General features: G+C 39.6%; 1 protein-coding gene across 16 annotated transcripts in view; it reads right to left on the bottom strand.

Annotated features, from left to right (window-relative positions):
* DMD (dystrophin) overlaps positions 1-17318 on the bottom strand; it is a 2761517-nt gene that overhangs the window by 1821708 nt on the left and 922491 nt on the right. For 15 of the 16 annotated variants that reach the window (XM_075590265.1, XM_075590266.1, XM_075590270.1 and 12 more), the window contains one exon: positions 10304-10482. The exons of the other annotated variant lie outside the window; for it this stretch is intronic. In XM_075590265.1, coding sequence (XP_075446380.1) covers positions 10304-10482 — 179 coding nt within the window. The remainder of the gene's footprint in view (positions 1-10303; positions 10483-17318) is intronic. 16 annotated transcript variants of the gene reach the window in all.

The following is a 17318-nucleotide window of genomic DNA, read 5'->3' as shown; positions in this document are numbered from 1 at the left end:
GGGGAACGGGTGCAGGAACGCGGGTGTAGCCATTTTGATCCAGGGGGGATGTTTCACTGTTGATTCTGTCCATGAACTCGTCTGCGGCAGACTACTGGTCGTAGACGGTTCGTGGGCAGGGGAGCCGATTAGGCTCATCAATGTGTACGCCGCCCCCCGGAGAAATGAGCGCTTGGAACTTTTTCAGCACCTTCGCCCTTGGCTCGCAACCTCCAGGGCAGTGGTGATGGGTGGGGATTTCAACTGCACGATTGAGGTGGGGGGGGCGCGTGCCCCCCAGAAAATCATCAAAGATAGATGTGACGTCCAGGCTACTCACGGCGATGATTGGGGAGGCATCCCTGAAGGACGTGGTGGGATCTATGGGAGCAGGCGCCGCAAACTACTCTTGGTGCCACCCAAATGGTTCCGTGCGTTCTCGGATTGACTTCCTGTTGACCACCAAGCAGGTACAGCACAGACAGCACTCCATGGTCGCAGTACATTTCTCTGACCACAGAGCCATTCATCTCAAGGGGCGCCTGGGAGGAGGTTTCCCCCCAGGGCCAGGATCCTGGAAGCTGAACTGCGCACTGCTGGAAAGGGAGGAGATCATGGAGGAGCTGAGAACAGCATACACAGCATGGAAAGAAGAAAAGGCCTGTTTCCCCAGCACTGCAGAGTGGTGGGAATTCACGAAGATAAGGTTCCGTTGCTTCCTGCAGGCAAAGGGCAGATGCCTGGCGTGTGAGAGGAAGGGGGAGTTCGAGGGCCTGCAGCGCAAGTTGCAGTCCCTGCATGACCTCAAACGCTGTGGATGGAACGTGGATGACGACCTGGAGGAAACCAAGGAGAGCCTGCAAAAGCACTTTGAGGAGGAATCCAGACGAATCATCTTCCGTTCCAAGGTGGAGAACCTTGAGAGGGGGGAGAAATGCAATGCCTTCTTCTTCAAGAAACTCCACTCTGCCCACATGCCCCTGAGGGAGCTGCGAGACAAAGATGGCAACGTGCAGCAGGGGAAGGAGGAAGTCATGGAAGTCGTGAAAGATTTCTATGAAGACCTCTACTCCCCAAAAGCATCAGACCGAGACCAGGCTGACAAATTCCTGTCAGGGATTACAAACACCATCGACCCGGCAGGAAAAGCAGCCATGAATGCCCCCCTGACGCTGGAGGAGCTCCACGCTGCAACCAAATCCTTTAAGAAGGGTAGGACGCCGGGCGGAGATGGTATCCCAGCTGAGTTATACACGAAGCTGTGGGACCTGATCAGCCCGGACCTGCTCGAGCTTTACAGGGAAATGGAAGCAGAAGGTAGGATGCCCCCAACGCTGAGGGAAGGAATGCTGACGCTCTTGTACAAACGGAAGGGGGAGAGGTGCGACCTCAAGAACTGGCGTCCCATCTCCCTCCTTAACGCGGACTACAAGATAATAGAAAAAGTCCTAGCGAAAGACTGAAGAAGGTCATCAGCCAGATCATCCACCCAGACCAGACGTGCGGCATCCCCGGACGCAGGATCGCAGACAGCCTCACCCTAATCAGAGACGCAGTCCACTACATCAAAGACGGCCCTGGTCACACTTGATCAGGAGAAGGCCTTTGACCGTGTCTCCCATGATTTCATGGGCAGGGTGCTGCGTGAGTATGGGATGGGGGAGATGTTCTGTTCTTATGTTAACCTGATGTACCTTGACATTTGCAGTGTGGCGATCGTGAACGGATGGAAGACTAACCCCTTTCCTGTCCGCTCAGTGGTTAGGCAGGGCTGCCCTCTTTGACCTCTCCTTTTTGTCTGTTGTATAGAGCTCTTCGCCCATTGCATCAGACGAGACGCAGAGATCAGAGGGATCGTCGTGCCAGGACCCCAGAGACGCGAAGTGTAGTGCTCGCTCTACATGGATGACGTCACCATCTTCTGCGCAGATAGCCGGTCGGTGAAGACGCTGGTCCAGATGTGCGAGGATTTAGGGAAAGCTTCAGGAGCAAAAGTCAACTGCGGGAAGTCAGAGACCAAGCTATTTGGGCTTTGGAACCTGACTGCTGACCCCCTCCCCTTCCCCATCAGAGCAGGCCTCATTCAAATCCTTGGAGTCTGGTTTGGTGTGGGGAGCGAGGCCACTGCCCTGAAGAGCTGGAACGAGAGGCTGAACAAGGTGAAGCAGAAGATCGGATTGTGGCGCCTCAGACCCCTCACCATTGAGGGGAAAAAGCTGGTACTGCTGAACGAGATCCTCCCTGTCCTGCAGTACGTGGCCCAGGCATACCCGCCTTCGACCAGAACCTGCCAGGAGATCTCCATGGCAGTGTTCCGCTTTGTCTGGGGGGGCCAAGTTTGAGAGGGGAAAGCGCGAGGTGATGTACAAAGAGCCGCACAAGGGGTGTAGAGGAATCCCCGACATCCCCACTATGCTGCGCGCCTTCTTTGTAAGCAACTGCGTGCGGATCACCCTGAGAGACTGCAACAAAGACTCCTCTGGCTACTCCATGTCCCGCCTCCTACTCCTGCCGCTCTGGAGAGCACTGGGGTGGGACAAGTGGGACAGCTCCATCCCTTACAGCTGGCGCACGCCCTGGTTCTACAAGGACGTGAAGAAGTTTGTGAGGCAGAACAATCTGGAGGGAGTAAAACCAGACCTGTGGAAGCCCAAGGTCATCTTCAAAATGATCAGGGCTAAAGACATCATGGAATCGGTCACAGGTCTCCACCCCAACACCTTTGGAACGGTGTGGAGGAATGTGGCATCGAAAAGACTAATGAACAAACACAAAGACATTGCTTGGCAGGCCATACACGGGGGACTCCCTGTGAATGCGGAAAAGTACCAGAGTAAACTCAGCCTCGTGAGGCACTGCCCCAGGTGCAACCCAGTGGAGGAAAGCATCATACACCTCTTCTGGAACTGCCCCTTTGCGCAGGCCTTGCTGCGCGCGCTGGACACTGATTTAAAGGATTATATACCGAGGAAGTGCGTCACGTACTACTCGGTGTTCCACGGACTTTTCACAGGAACACACACAGAGGACGCAATCGAAGCCGGTTGGCGTCTAATGTGCTGTTTCAAGGACGTTTTACTATTCGCCAGGGAACGTTTGATCAAGGGGAAGAAGAGGATGTCGGTACAGGACTGTCGCAGGCTGCTCCACAGCCTGCTCAAGGACTATTCCATCTTTGACGGCCCTGAGGAGGAGGACTAAACACCCCCCCCTCCCCACCCCCCCCCTTACTCCCCCGCCCCAAAAGTTTTTCTGTGCCGTTGTTTACGTCGCGTTTTTTTTTCCGTTTGGAACATGATTTATGTACTGTTATAATCTTGTTGTAAAGATTCGCTGCATAATAAAAGAATTTTCAAAACAAAAAGCTGTCTGTGGGTGGTTTTCTGGGTATGCACCTTAACCCTGGCTGTGCTCAAAGCTGTGACCATGCAGCAAGCTTAAGCCTATAGGGAACCATGTTAAAAATGGTTTTTGAAGCAAAAAATGGCACTGTGTGCTCATTTGCATGTCATTTCCAAGAATCCCTTGCTGCAGTGGAAGTGCTGTATGCTGGGTGATAATGGGGAAAGGCGGGGTTGCAGACCTGCCTAAGACATGCAGATGAGCATACAGTTGTATTTACATTTGTATATATATATATATATATATATATATATATATAATGTATAGTTTTGACAGCGCCTGGATGTGTACCAGCCTCACAACAGACTCCTGCTGGCAAACAGATCGTCAAAGTTGTTATCACAGATGACCTGTATGAATTGTAATAAACAAATGATATGATTGGAACTTGGATGGTGGTAAAATATAATAAATGAGAGTGAAAATATAAAAAAATAAAAAATATAAATAAAAAACATGAAAAATATGAAAAAACACAAAACAAAAAAATGTAAAAATCTATAAAAAAAACACAATAATAAAAAATATATGAAAAAATGATAAAAAATAAGTGTGTTCCTTCACATTAATGATGAGTTATCTTTGTAAGGAAATTGGAGCGACCGGGCTGCTTCTTCTTTGGAGTCTGCAACCTCCCAGCGATTCTAATAGAAAAAAAAGAAGAGAAAAAGCGCCCCATCCATGTGTAAAATCCAAATACAAAGTTTTAATAAGAATGACAAGACAAATGCCCACTCACAATTTGTCAATGCATTAAAAGCATTGTATGGGTAAACCCGTGCGCCAACATGTGTCCGCTCGCCGACCACTTGCTTCGTTGCGTCAGACCTCACTGCTGCCAGTGTAGCACGAAAAATCGTCCCTCCAGCAATTCGGATGAACAACCTGTGGTTCCTGGCAGCTTATGTTTGTTGGTTCGTGCGGCTCAGGGAAAGTCTTCCTCTTGCTGGCAGAAGGCGCATGAGCTAGTCCACCAACGTAGTTCTGCAAAACCACGTGCCCTACGCGTTTCTTCCGGTAACGGATTTCATCAGGGGATAACGTGTATTCTCATTGGGCTACTATTTAAGAATGTCTCTGGCCAATTGCAGCTTAAGAATAAAATACGCCCAATTTACCATAAACAAGGTCATCTGTGTTAACAATAATTGATGTAATACCAACTAGATACTAAATAACAACTTAAAAAACTGTGCATATTTCAATCGTATAGAAAGCAAGATGAAATTATAACAAAAAATAATAAAAAATAATAATAATACATGATCATATAAATACATACTATAAACATTAATATATATATATATATATATATATATGTGAAATTAATAGACTATGCCCTATTGTTTTTTAATAACTGGGTTAGTATTCAATCAACCACTTTTAATGAATATAAATTGATAACCATTTACAGTTGTATATATATAACAAAATATTTAGATTGTATTGTCCAAATTTAATGCAGAGACATCAATATATTACTAATCAAATGTTAATGATCAATAAATATATTCTTAATTCCAAATATATCTATATTCATATAACTAATATAATGAATAAATGCCAAAGTGTTACTTATTATATCATTATAAGATAGGCTTTTTTGGGATAGTATAGATGTAACAATTAAATATTCAAATATTATTAGTAATGAATCATTCTAAACAAATAAATAAAATTGTATTTTGTTTTGGATTGCTAATTCCTTAATAGAATTTCAAATGATGTTTTACAATTACAAATACTCAATTACTAATAGAAATAGAAAAGAAACACAAAATGTAATGTATAAATAAACATGGATTACCAGTATATTCAATCAAAAATGAAATATATATATATATATACAATATACAATTGTGAACAGTCAATTCAAATTCTATAAATCAATAAATGCAATTCAATATATGAACAATGAAAAATTATATTGATTATTAACGAACATAAATATAAACCTAAGAAACACTGGTGGGATATGTCAAACAAATTATTAATACTGATTTAAAAGATGAAAAATGAAACATAATACAAACACGTCAAGTGATTTCATCTGTGCTGCTAGTGTGAGCGCATCAATCTGTTATCCATTTACTGGACTCTAGCACGCTGACGGCTTCCTTCACGTGACTACATTGCCTCTTCCTGCCCTGCCCGGAACCATTCGTCCTCGTGTATTGTTCATGAGGGACGACAACCGTGGCTGCATAGCTCCTTGAGTTCCTGCTGGACGGAAGCTCAGAGAAGTTTGGAACTGACACTATCACGAGGCATACTATCGGAGGAGCTGAGTTTCCAGTCATTGGTACATGAGTATTATCTCATAACACGCTCTCTATTATCTGTTGTTTGTGAGTTTATATTTGTTAGATTTTTGGGAATATTAAATGTTTTTTTTTTTAACGTATTGCACTAGGATCGGGCGCTTTCTTCTTTATATATATATATATATATATATATATATATATATATATATATATAGCAACTGTAAATATTACTGTATGTTCATTTGCATGTCTTAGACAGGTCTGCAACCCTGTCTTTCCCCATTGTCACCCAGCATACAGCACTTCCACTGCAGCAAGGGATTCTGGGAAATGACATGCAAATGAGCACTCAGTGCCACCTTTTGTCTCAAGCTCGTACTACACAAGCAAATCCTCAAGCCAATGCATGCTGTTTTAAACACAGCTTTTAGACAGAGGCTAGGATGAGATGCAAAGTCATTGAACCCACTCACAGACATGTTTCAACCTTGATGGGTATCATCAGTGTGAGGTTGGTCTTAATGGCTAAGCGGGTTTGAGACTAGACTAGGTAATCACCACTATTATTAAGGTTATGGTGGGTAAAAAAAGTGACAAAAACCTTCCACAGTAAAGCATGTAGCATAAAACAGCATGCATTAGATTAAGGATTTGCTTCTTAATACGAGCTTGAGACAAAAGGTGGCACTGAGTGCTCATTTGCATGTCATTTCCCAGAATCCCTTGCTGCAGTGGAAGCGATGTATGCTGGGCGATAATGGGGAAAGACAGGGTTGCAGACCTGTCTAAGACATGCAAATGAACATACAGTAATATTTACAGTTGCTTCATGCTTTACTGTGGAGGGTTTTTGTCCCTTTTTTTACCCACCATAACCTTAATAATAGTGGTGAGAACACACACACACACACACACACACACACACACACACACACACACACACACACACACACACACACACACACACACACACACACACACACACACACACACACACACACACACACACACACACACACACACACACACACACACACACACACACACACACACACACACTTTTTTGTGAGCACAAGTGTCTGTGAAAAAAATTTATTTCAAGGTGGGTTTGAGAGGATATATATAGCACTTGGGACTACCTCCCCCTCCTCCTTTGTGGATTGTTTTTATGACATTCGTTCAAAGAAAAAATTATGTTGGATTCAGGAGCATTAGCACAAATATGTAACAGTCAAAACTGCCTACAAATATCCGTCTTTAAAAACTAATTTTGTTTAAAAAAAAAAACTGTGACAAATCTGTGGCTCAAGTTGACCCATTTGCCCATTTCTAATTTCCATGGTCCACATTAGATTAAAGAATCAGATTCAACCCTTTCAACAGGCGGTTCCAATATAAATTTTAAAATACTGAGAGTCCTTCTTTTTGTGTATTCCAACCCTCAGAGTTTTTATGAAATGTAAAAATGATAGAAAAAACAGTGAATGAAAGGAAATCCCAGAATAACATATATCATGTGCATAGTAACATCTGCTATCAAAAGCCTGTTTACTTTTTGATACGTACAGCAGAGACTGCGACTATCTAAAACAAACCAGTGACAATTGCCAAAAAGACCCAGGTACATGCTGGATACATGCCCCTTAAACTTGCCTTAAACTAGACCCAGCATTACTGCATTGACTAATGGCCCATCAGATTAACTGCGGGAGTCCCTGGCAGTCCCATTAAAACTGAATGGGACTGCCAGGGACCCCTGCTGTGTTAATCCGATGGGTCATTAGTCAATGCAGAAATGCCTTAAACTTGCCTTAAACTAGCCAGGTTACACCCAGCACATACCCAGAATGTAACCGGGCTAGTTTAAGGCAAGCTTTAGAATAGTCGTGGTCTTGTCTGTATATCGACTTCTGCTATACAACAACTCTGGCATTGGAAGACACCTTATATTGACTTGAATGGGCTGTAAAGTGTCTTGAAGCACTGGAAGGTGTCTAATGGCATAAGACTGCTTAGTAAATATGGCCCTATATCTCTGTAATCTTGAAAACTCATGTACCAAGAATAACTTTTTTAAATAGACCAATATATATATAGTAACACAACAACTACAATATCTACAGTATCAACACTGTTACTGTACAGTAGGTCAAAACAACAACCCCAACAACATTTGTACAGTTAATTGCAAGCTTGGGCAGTTAATAAAACTGTTACAAAAATGTAGTGCAGGAGGAACCGTACAGAATGAGACAATTACTTTTTTTCTTTACAAAAAAGAAAAAGTTCACAAATTATTCTCATTGTACTGTATGTCTCATGACATCCTTGAACTGGACAGAGGAATGGGAGAATTTTCTCACCCACAATAATGTGAAGGCCCAAAGGATAATCTGATTCATGAACCAAACTAAACAAATCTCACAGTAATAGTCTCCTGTCATGAAATATCAAAACTCAAGTTATCTAGAGATTATTTTTCCCATCTATTATCATTCGGCTACTACCACCCACTAAGCAGCACTTGTACCTGTTCACAGATTTTAGTTATCCAGTAACTCTTCAAGTCATTTTTTATTTAACACTGACACTTTATACAGAATATATAAACCTCTGAGGCCAGAAAATAGCACTGGGTGCAAATCAAATGATCATCATACCAATTTTCCTGACACAGAGGTTGTTGTATTCTGAATTCTGCATGACAAGTATATTCTATAATGCATAAACATGGTATTTATTTAAAGCATTAGTACAGCATCTATGCTTAATACGGTTGGCACATATTGATATATTGACCACAACCTTTATAAAGGTTCTTAATGCCCTTCTTTGAGATCATACCCATGAGGAAGGGCTATTTAGCATTAAAAAAAAAAACCACAGATCTTTACAGAGACCATTTTCATACTCCTTTATGGAAAGGCACTATCAGAAAAATAGGAACGCCGACTATCTGTCACTACACTGTCTATTCCTCTCCAGTGTCAGAGCTGAGCCATTCATTCTTTAAAAGTTGAAATGATGTTGAGCTACAGAATATTTATATAAAATGTTGAAGTGATAGTGTCACTAAAGGAACGCAACAGGATATTTATTTCTGTGTTACTTTAATTGTTTTTATTCTTTAAATGAAAAATAATTACCTACAGTAAGCTGACAATTGATTAGTTCTCCCGTGATCGATCAACAAAGACCCTGCTTCCCTGGTCTCACTTAAAGCAGCAGTCTAAGCTCCTGTTTTTTTTATTTATTTACATTTTTTCCCTTTAATATGTGCATCAATAAAATCAATACAATAAGTAATTAGCTAAGTTGTCGATCGATCCGTTCTCCTGTGAACGATCGTTGATGGTTCAGATCGTGGGTTCACTAAATGGCTGTCAGTGCAGCAGAAGAGGAGCCAATATGCAAAGTTCATCATGATCAAAGAAGATCATGTGACCAGAATGTCACTAGATACAATTGGTGCACTGCTAGAGAGTGGGCATGGCTCAAGAAGGGGTGTGTCAGAGCCTGTTTCAGAAGAGGAAGGGGATGTGACTTTGTAAATAGTAGCTATAGAAATAAAAAAACATTTAGAGTTGTTTAAAAAAAAGGTTACAAGTATTTTCTCATAGTACAGAACTGATTTATTTATCACACGTAGAATATTGCATGGTGTGCAGCTTTAATGTTTGCCTTTCATTTTCAATCAATCGTTTAGCCAGTGTAACTCAGAAGCTACAATGTTTCCATGTAACATTGCCAATTGTTACAGTTTGCAGCTCAAACTGCTGGGAAATATCTTGCACTGCTGGGGAAGTGTGCTCAAACCTGATATCGAAATAAAAAGGATGCTCAGTGTATTAAAACTAATTAAAATGGCATTGAGTTGAATAATAATAATATAAAAAGAATGCAGTGAGTATTATCTAACACGACAGAATTGATTTGTTTATTTATAAAAATCAATATTGCTTGGATTGCTCCTTTAAGCAGTCATTTAAATACTGTATTTTAACTGTTGCAGTTAACACACTAAATAAACTAAATACTGTAGCAGTAACAAGCAACCTTCAATAGAAAAATGATTGGTCCATCGTCATGCATTTCCTACAAATCAGATTGGTAGCTTGAGTGAAGTAAAATATAATAATCAGCTAAATTCAAAATGTACAATGGCCATTTACGGAAGAGGTTTACACATAAGAGCTTTCTGCGGAAACGTATTAATATTTTCCTCTTCGTCAATGCTGGAGAGATTTGCAATGCTAAGTAACATGTTTGGAGGCTTTCCAAGTTCTGAATAAGTTTAATTATTTAACAAAAAAAATCTATATTCACTTTATGGAGAATTGTTCGATGAAATCCAACGATTTTTGACACATAATTACAAAACTGTGTAAATTATACTTTACACCAGATTACTAGCATAAACACTGGAGTTAGGTATCCAAATCATAGGACATAACCTTAGAGGAGGAACATGATGGAGTGGAGCCGCTGAACTTACCTTTTACCTTCCACATTTGTAAAACCATCCTGGTCACAGGTGAGCAACCAGTCATTCATTTTTGTTCCTATTCATTTTGATTTTCAAAATATTTGGTGATATGTTAAACTTATTTACAAAAGAAAAGAGCACTCAGAGGGGGGGGGGGGAGAATCAAGCTTACTTGTTGAGAGAAATGCTGCTGATCAAAAGGTTTGACTTGCTCTTCTTGAGTGATCATTTGCCGTGGCAATGTTTCCAGTTCTTGAATGGATTCAATGGATACTTGCTGTGGCAGAACTTGGAAGAGTGATGTGACGTACATTAAAATGGACTTCTTGTCAGGATGAGCGGTTGCAATATCTGGAAAGATCATTGACATATACTGTATCATTTATTATAGTTCTATTGGATATCATACAAGTTGAATGTACCTACTGTAAGAATCACATCCAAATAATGGAGGAAGACTAATGAGCAGAATTTTGCCCATGCTAGTACACTGCAGGGACTAATTAGATCACTACAATCATCTGTACATTTTTCTGCAGAAGTGGCATAACAATGAGTATAGGGTGGGTTTACAAATGATAATAGTTTCTCATTTAAGCACATTTCAATCCATTATACTCTTTATTGCACTGTGAAAAGACTCAATTGAAGATGTATTAGTCCTTAGTATTCAAGGTGACGAAAACTGTTCACCAACGTTTACTTGGTATTTGGCTATGCACATATGATAAGGCAAAGTACTTCAAAATGCACACGTTTAGAGTTTCCTCTTAACAGCAAATGTGAATCAAGAGATTAAAATCACCTGGGTTTGTTTTTTCCTAACAAGAATTGCTAAATAATTACTTTTTTTAACAATATCAAAAAATATTCAATGTGACTGCTATTTTGAAATCAATATATATATATATATATATATATATATATATATATATATATATATATATATATATATGCAATACGATACCGCATCAAGATGAAATATCAGAGGCAGCACTCCAAATGGTAATCAAAATATTGTATTGAATCAACAAGACATCATTGTAACGTTTCGGTCCTCAAACGGGACCTTTATATATATATGTGACACTGTGTGCTCATTTGCATGTCATTTCCCAGAATCCCTTGCTGCAGTGGAAGTGCTGTGTGCTGGGTGATAATGGGGAAACGCGGGGTTGCAGACCTGCCTAAGACATGCAGATGAGCATACAGTTATATTTACATTTGTATATATATATATTTTTTTTTTACTGTAAGTTTCAGGGTGTTCTTATTTATCATAGCACATTTTAAATATAGCTTTTCTATGTAATTGGCAACCCCATATAAAGCCATATGGCCACAACAGCTACTGTAGATTACTTAAAAGACACTTAAAGTACAATATCCTCAATTACTGTTTCCATTCCAACACACCCAAAACAGGAAGTAGTCTGGAGGTCATCATTTTCTAGCCTAAGGAAGATTAGTTCCTTCAGGGAGTTGCCAACGAAAAGAAAATCTTGTTTTTTTTGGTTTTTTTTAAAGAAGGTCGCCCTATTATTCACATTGGTCTGTTTTTATCAAAATATGGAGAGAGAAAAAACACTTTTAATGACCTCTGTTGTCTCAGCTGACAAGTCAAAACATAAAATCATAATAAACACTATAATTTACATCAAACAAAAGTGGGAACAACAATTATCTACACAGCAAATTCAACTGCAAACACAAACACATCTTCAATTAGTATTGCGGTTGCTAAATAGGATGCTAAAACTTGTTATTTGCAGTCACATTGAAGAGGAGCTTAATGCAGTTTCCAATGTTTAGGCTGTCCAAGAACAAGGTCAGTTTGTCATTTTTGAATGCAATGTAACCAATACATCAGGAAAAAAGAAACAGGATAAAAAAAATTAAGTTAAGTTTGTAAAAAGCTCCACTTTCAGATCCTTTATTTAACTGTCAACCTGAACGTATATTAAAAAGACGGTTGTATCATTATGCTGCTGAGAACAGAAGTGGACTGTAAGTAATGGCACTCTGCCATTGATGGTATCTACAGCAATGACATTTCAGTTATCGTTAATGTGTCCCTGTTGGCAAGATATATGAAATAAAATAAAATATTCATCAAATAAATGGCAAGATACAGTGGCGAGAAAAAGTTTGTGAACCCCAAAGATAAGTACGAAAATTCTATAGTTTTTTCTTGATAACCTTCTTGAATCAATACCAGTCTTTTCTTAAATATACAATAGGACTAATATTAACCAATTCCATGTAATTTGAAACAAAGTGATGTATGAATTAGACAAACAATGAGTAGTTAAGAGTCAGGGTATGTGCAAAGGTAAGTGAATCAGGTGTTTAAATAATTAGGTAAATCTTAAGGGGTGAGTTTGGGAGGCCCCATCCTATATAAGATCACAAACATTGTGAGTTTGGTCTTCACCATACAGGTGTGTAGAAAAACATCATACCTCAATCAAAACAAAACTCTGAGTACCTCATAAAAGCTGATAGTGATGCTCACCAGTCTAGAAAGGGTTAAAAAAGATTTTCTAAGGATTTGGGGCTCCAGCAATCCACTGTCAAGAAGTCTACAAATAGAGAAAGTTCAAGGCCACAGCAACTCTACCCAGGTTCGGTCGTCCTACCAAAATCTCTACAAGAACAAACTGACAAATCATCCAGAAAGTCACAAAGAACCCCAGAGTAACATCCAAAGATCTGCAGGCCACTCTCACCTTGGCTAATGTAAGTGTTCATGACTCAACTATCAGAAAAAGACTGGACAAGAATGGTGTTCATGGAAGGGCATCCAGTACCACTGCTCTCTAAAAAGAACATTGTGGCCCATCTGAAGTTCACCAAGGAGCACATAGATGGATTCAGGAACAATGTTACAAGACATGCTTAATTGAAGTCATTGCTGCTCACGTGGGTGCCACCAGGTACTGAATATAAAGATCTGTATATTTTTTCACACATGGATGTTGAATGTTGAATCATTTGTGGATAAATAAATGCTGAAAAAGTATCATGTTTTTGTGTCATTTATTTAATCAGTTTATCTTTATCTTTTATTAGGAATTAGATTAAGATCTATTAACATTTTTGCTTTGAAATATCTTGCCACTCTAAATGGTATTATTAAGGGAACCATAACTGTCTTTATACCAGTTGTTTTGGTCAGTGCTACTGTACATACAAATTAGGTATACCAACCCTAAAAAAAAAACATTTAAAGCGTCACATTTGATGTGACGATTGTGAACTTTTTCAAAAGAACAGTAAGTTACAGGAACAAATATGGAAAGTGTAGCATGTATGAAAGTATTCAACTGGTGACTGTTAGTAACCACCCTCAACAAATCAACAAAAAAGGGTAACGTAATTATAGAACTAACAATTGTGCTCAACATGTCAAAAAATTGCCCAAATTAGACAAAGAGTTCCATATTTGCAGCATCATGCAATAGTTGGAGCTTCTCATTAAAATAAATTTCTCAAATTTTTTTTTTTATCTGCAAACATTTTAAGGGAGCCATTAACCAAATGTTCTTGTGATTTACCAGTTTAAATGTTTATAGACAGACACAGTTGAATATGATAATTCCTAAAATATAGTTTTGACCCAGGGCTGGGACGACCATAGTGATGATAAAACGCTGAGCTTAGACCTTGAGTGACACTGACTGTTTAATTGCTAGGGCTGTCAGGGCTGGTCTGACATAGCTGCACCACTTTCCCATATACTGTAGTGCGACATCTGTAAATGGCTTTCACTCATCGCCAAGCACTAAGAAAATCTCACCTCATGTAAAGTACACAGTTTTATGGGGCATGCTGTAATACTGCTGTCTGAACAGACAGGAAGTATTCAACAAAGATATACACCCATATTAATGACCTTCCAGCCCTGATTCATGGCTAAGGGGAAAGGACAATGAAGCTGCAATCTCCAGGCAGAACGTATTGAGTGCAAATGTAATGTGTATGTGAAAAATAATTGAGGCAAATTATCATTTTATGTCTGCGGGTAAAAGAAAAAAGCAAGTCCCATAGTCAAAGTTTATGAGTGTGGCTTGCTTCTTTTTCCAAATGCATATTAAAAGGTTTATTTTTCATGATTATTAATTAAATTAAAGTAGCTGGGTTAGACCAGGTGTGATAGTGGAAACTTTGCATTACTTTAGAATAAACTAACTTTTTTCCATTATAATAACAGTTACAATCTCTGTTATGGCATGCTCTTCTGTGTAAATTCGGACATTTTCATTTTTTATGCATATGAAAAAGGTAACATTGCCATTGAGAGAATGAAAGTGTTGTTAGAAATAACTCAGGGCCTTATGCAGAGAGCATCGTTATTTCGAAATTCGCCATTTTTTGTACAATTTCGCGCAGAAACCGGCAGAAAATGGCGAGTTCCGAAAAACGCACCATTTTGTTTTTTCAATTGCTAAAACTCGCCTCGCGGCTGGCGAGAACCTCTATCTCGCCATTTTTAAAACTCTCCGAATGCAGAGAGGTGCGAACGGCATAAAGCGGCTGTTCGCGCCAAAAAATGCCGCGATTCTCGCATTTTTGCCGCGCCAGGAAAAGATGGCAAGATGGCGCTCGCCGCCTATAGTAAAGGGGAAAAAAAGGCGCGAATTTGTTTTTACACGTTTCTGAAGCGCGCATCTCGCCAATTTAAACTCGCCACACGCATCCATGTTAAACATAGCAGAATTCGCACTTTTCTGCATATGGAGAATAAAACTCTCCAAAAAAGCTACTTTTTATGAAATTCGCCAATTTTAAAATTCTATGCTCTCTGCATAAGGCCCTCAATCTGAATTATAGAATGCCCATAGGGAAACAGAATGCTTTGAACTAACATACAGCTATCATATTTAATTCAAATATGATGAAGAGTATGTATTTACACAATTATATATATATAAAAAAACTATATTATCCTACAGTCACAACTTTAATACAGTACATAATAAGAATTCATAATTAAATTTATATATAAACATAACACCAAAAATTCTATAGATACCTATCAAATAAATAGGCCAAAAATAACTAACCTAAATAAGTCTCAGCCAAGGTCATCAAAATCTTTAAAAGATGGTTATAATAAAAAAAAGTTTACTTGTAGAGTTATGCAACAAAATGGTTGTAAAATATAAGTTTAAAAGTAATGGTAAAATAACACGTGTTAGATCTATGAATCACTATTATAAATAAATTAATATTGTAATAGATTTTATAACACTTTTCTATATTTTGAATTATCTTATTTATACTGTAACTTTCTTTCACAATATATTCATTTTAAAATATAAAGATTAAAATAATTAAAAGAAATTCAATAGAACAGACGTGGATATAACAAAAAGGCTCTTAAATTAAACAGGAATTGAGATCAATGTCCACATTGAGTCCATATGGACTAAGGGTCCCCAAATTGAAAACCCAATGAGTTTCTTTTAAGGACAAATCTTTCATCTTATTTCCGACCCTCTAGGTTTTGGGGACAAAACCAATTCCTCTATACTGGAGACTCTCCGAATTAGAATTATGTGTTTTCTTAGACTGCAAAGAGACATTATGTGCTTCTAAGCCTCTCATATTGTTTTGGATGTTCTCTAATATTCTTGTTTTTTAATGGTCTTGGTGTGTGTGGCCTACACATTACAGCCCGCAAAGAGATTCTAATACATAAACTACATAAGTACTTCTGCAATTTATATAACAGGGTATTAAAGTGTTCGCCTATTTTTTTTGTTTCAAATTTTTTATTAGGCAGTTATGCAATAAACACTTTTACAAACAAACATATCTTGGCCTAATACAGGGGTTTTCTCATTTTTATTGGTAACAGAGATAGTCTCAACGCGCCTCTGACCCTTCGTCCTGGGTCGACAGGGCTAGCGTGAGGGTGGAAACAGAGAAAGAGAGGGGGAGAAAGAAGGGGGGTGGGTGGGGGGAGGGGTGAAGGAAGGGGGGTCCCTTCCTCCTCAGTTTCCCACGAGGGATTCCTCCCTTGTCACACCTATTGCTTATTGGGGGTAGGCCAGTCTTAATCCGTTGTTTGGGTCAGCCATGGTTCCCATACTTTATAGAAGGATACCGTTGACCTTTTCAGGAAGGCTGATAGCTTCTCCATCAAAATTACCTCTTGGATTCTTTTTTTAACTGTTTGCTTAGGGTGGGGAGACACCTTTTTCCATGAAGCTGCCACCGCACATCTAGCCGCCGTGAGAATGAAGGAGATTAATTTTCTTATTGGGCGGTCAAGGTTCTCTATTGGCCTGGCCAATAAGTAAGTCAGTGGGTCAATGGGTATGGTGAGGTCCGTTACCTCTTTGATTATAGTGTGTATGGTTTCCCAGTATTTCTGAATTTCTGGACATGACAACCAGATGTGGGCCATGTCTCCCTTTTGTCCGCAGCCTCTCCAGCATAAGTCAGAGGCCAGAGGGTAGATTTGATTTATTCTGACTGGAGTAAGATACCAGCGAAACAGTATTTTATATATATTTTCTTTGATTGTGGTACATATGGAAGTTCCTGAGGCTGATTCCCAAATACTTTCCCAGTCCTCTCGGTCTATAACTATATTCAATTCTGCCGCCCAATTAAGCATATAGTCATGGACGGGGGCTTCTGCTGCCCTCTCCAATTTGCATAAATTTGCGTTATGAGACCTTTTTGGTGGGCTGTTTCCTTGCACAGCCTTTCAAAGTTAGTAAGAGGGGGAAATTCCAATGTTGGGGATAAAGTTTGGATGAAGTGCCGAATTTGGAAGTATTTAAAGACATTCAGTCCTACCATTTCCTATTTATTTTGTAATCTTTGGTAACTCAGGAATTGCTCTAAACTCATGAAGTCGGCAACCACCCAATTTTTTTAAGTCGTAAATTGATCGAATTGTCTGGGCTCACAGCCAGGAGGGAATTTGGGGTTTTTAATAATTGGGGTGAGTTGGGATTTGGAGGCTGTGAGCTTGAATTTAAGTTTGCATTTCGTCCAGGTCTCCCATGTGTGCCTCATTGGTCCCAATTTGAATTTGCTGTTCTGCATATCTTCCCTGCTCAGGGGCCACAGGCATGCTGGCAGAGAAGGTGTGCTGGCGTATTGCGTTTCTATGTCCAGCCAGCAATATTGGCCTGGGTCTGCGTTCCAGACTACTACCTGTCGCAGCT

This window comes from Ascaphus truei, chromosome 3 (genome assembly GCF_040206685.1).
Source record: "Ascaphus truei isolate aAscTru1 chromosome 3, aAscTru1.hap1, whole genome shotgun sequence".
In the NCBI taxonomy this organism is placed as follows: domain Eukaryota; kingdom Metazoa; phylum Chordata; class Amphibia; order Anura; family Ascaphidae; genus Ascaphus; species Ascaphus truei.
This window is presented reverse-complemented; position numbering and strand designations above follow the sequence as displayed.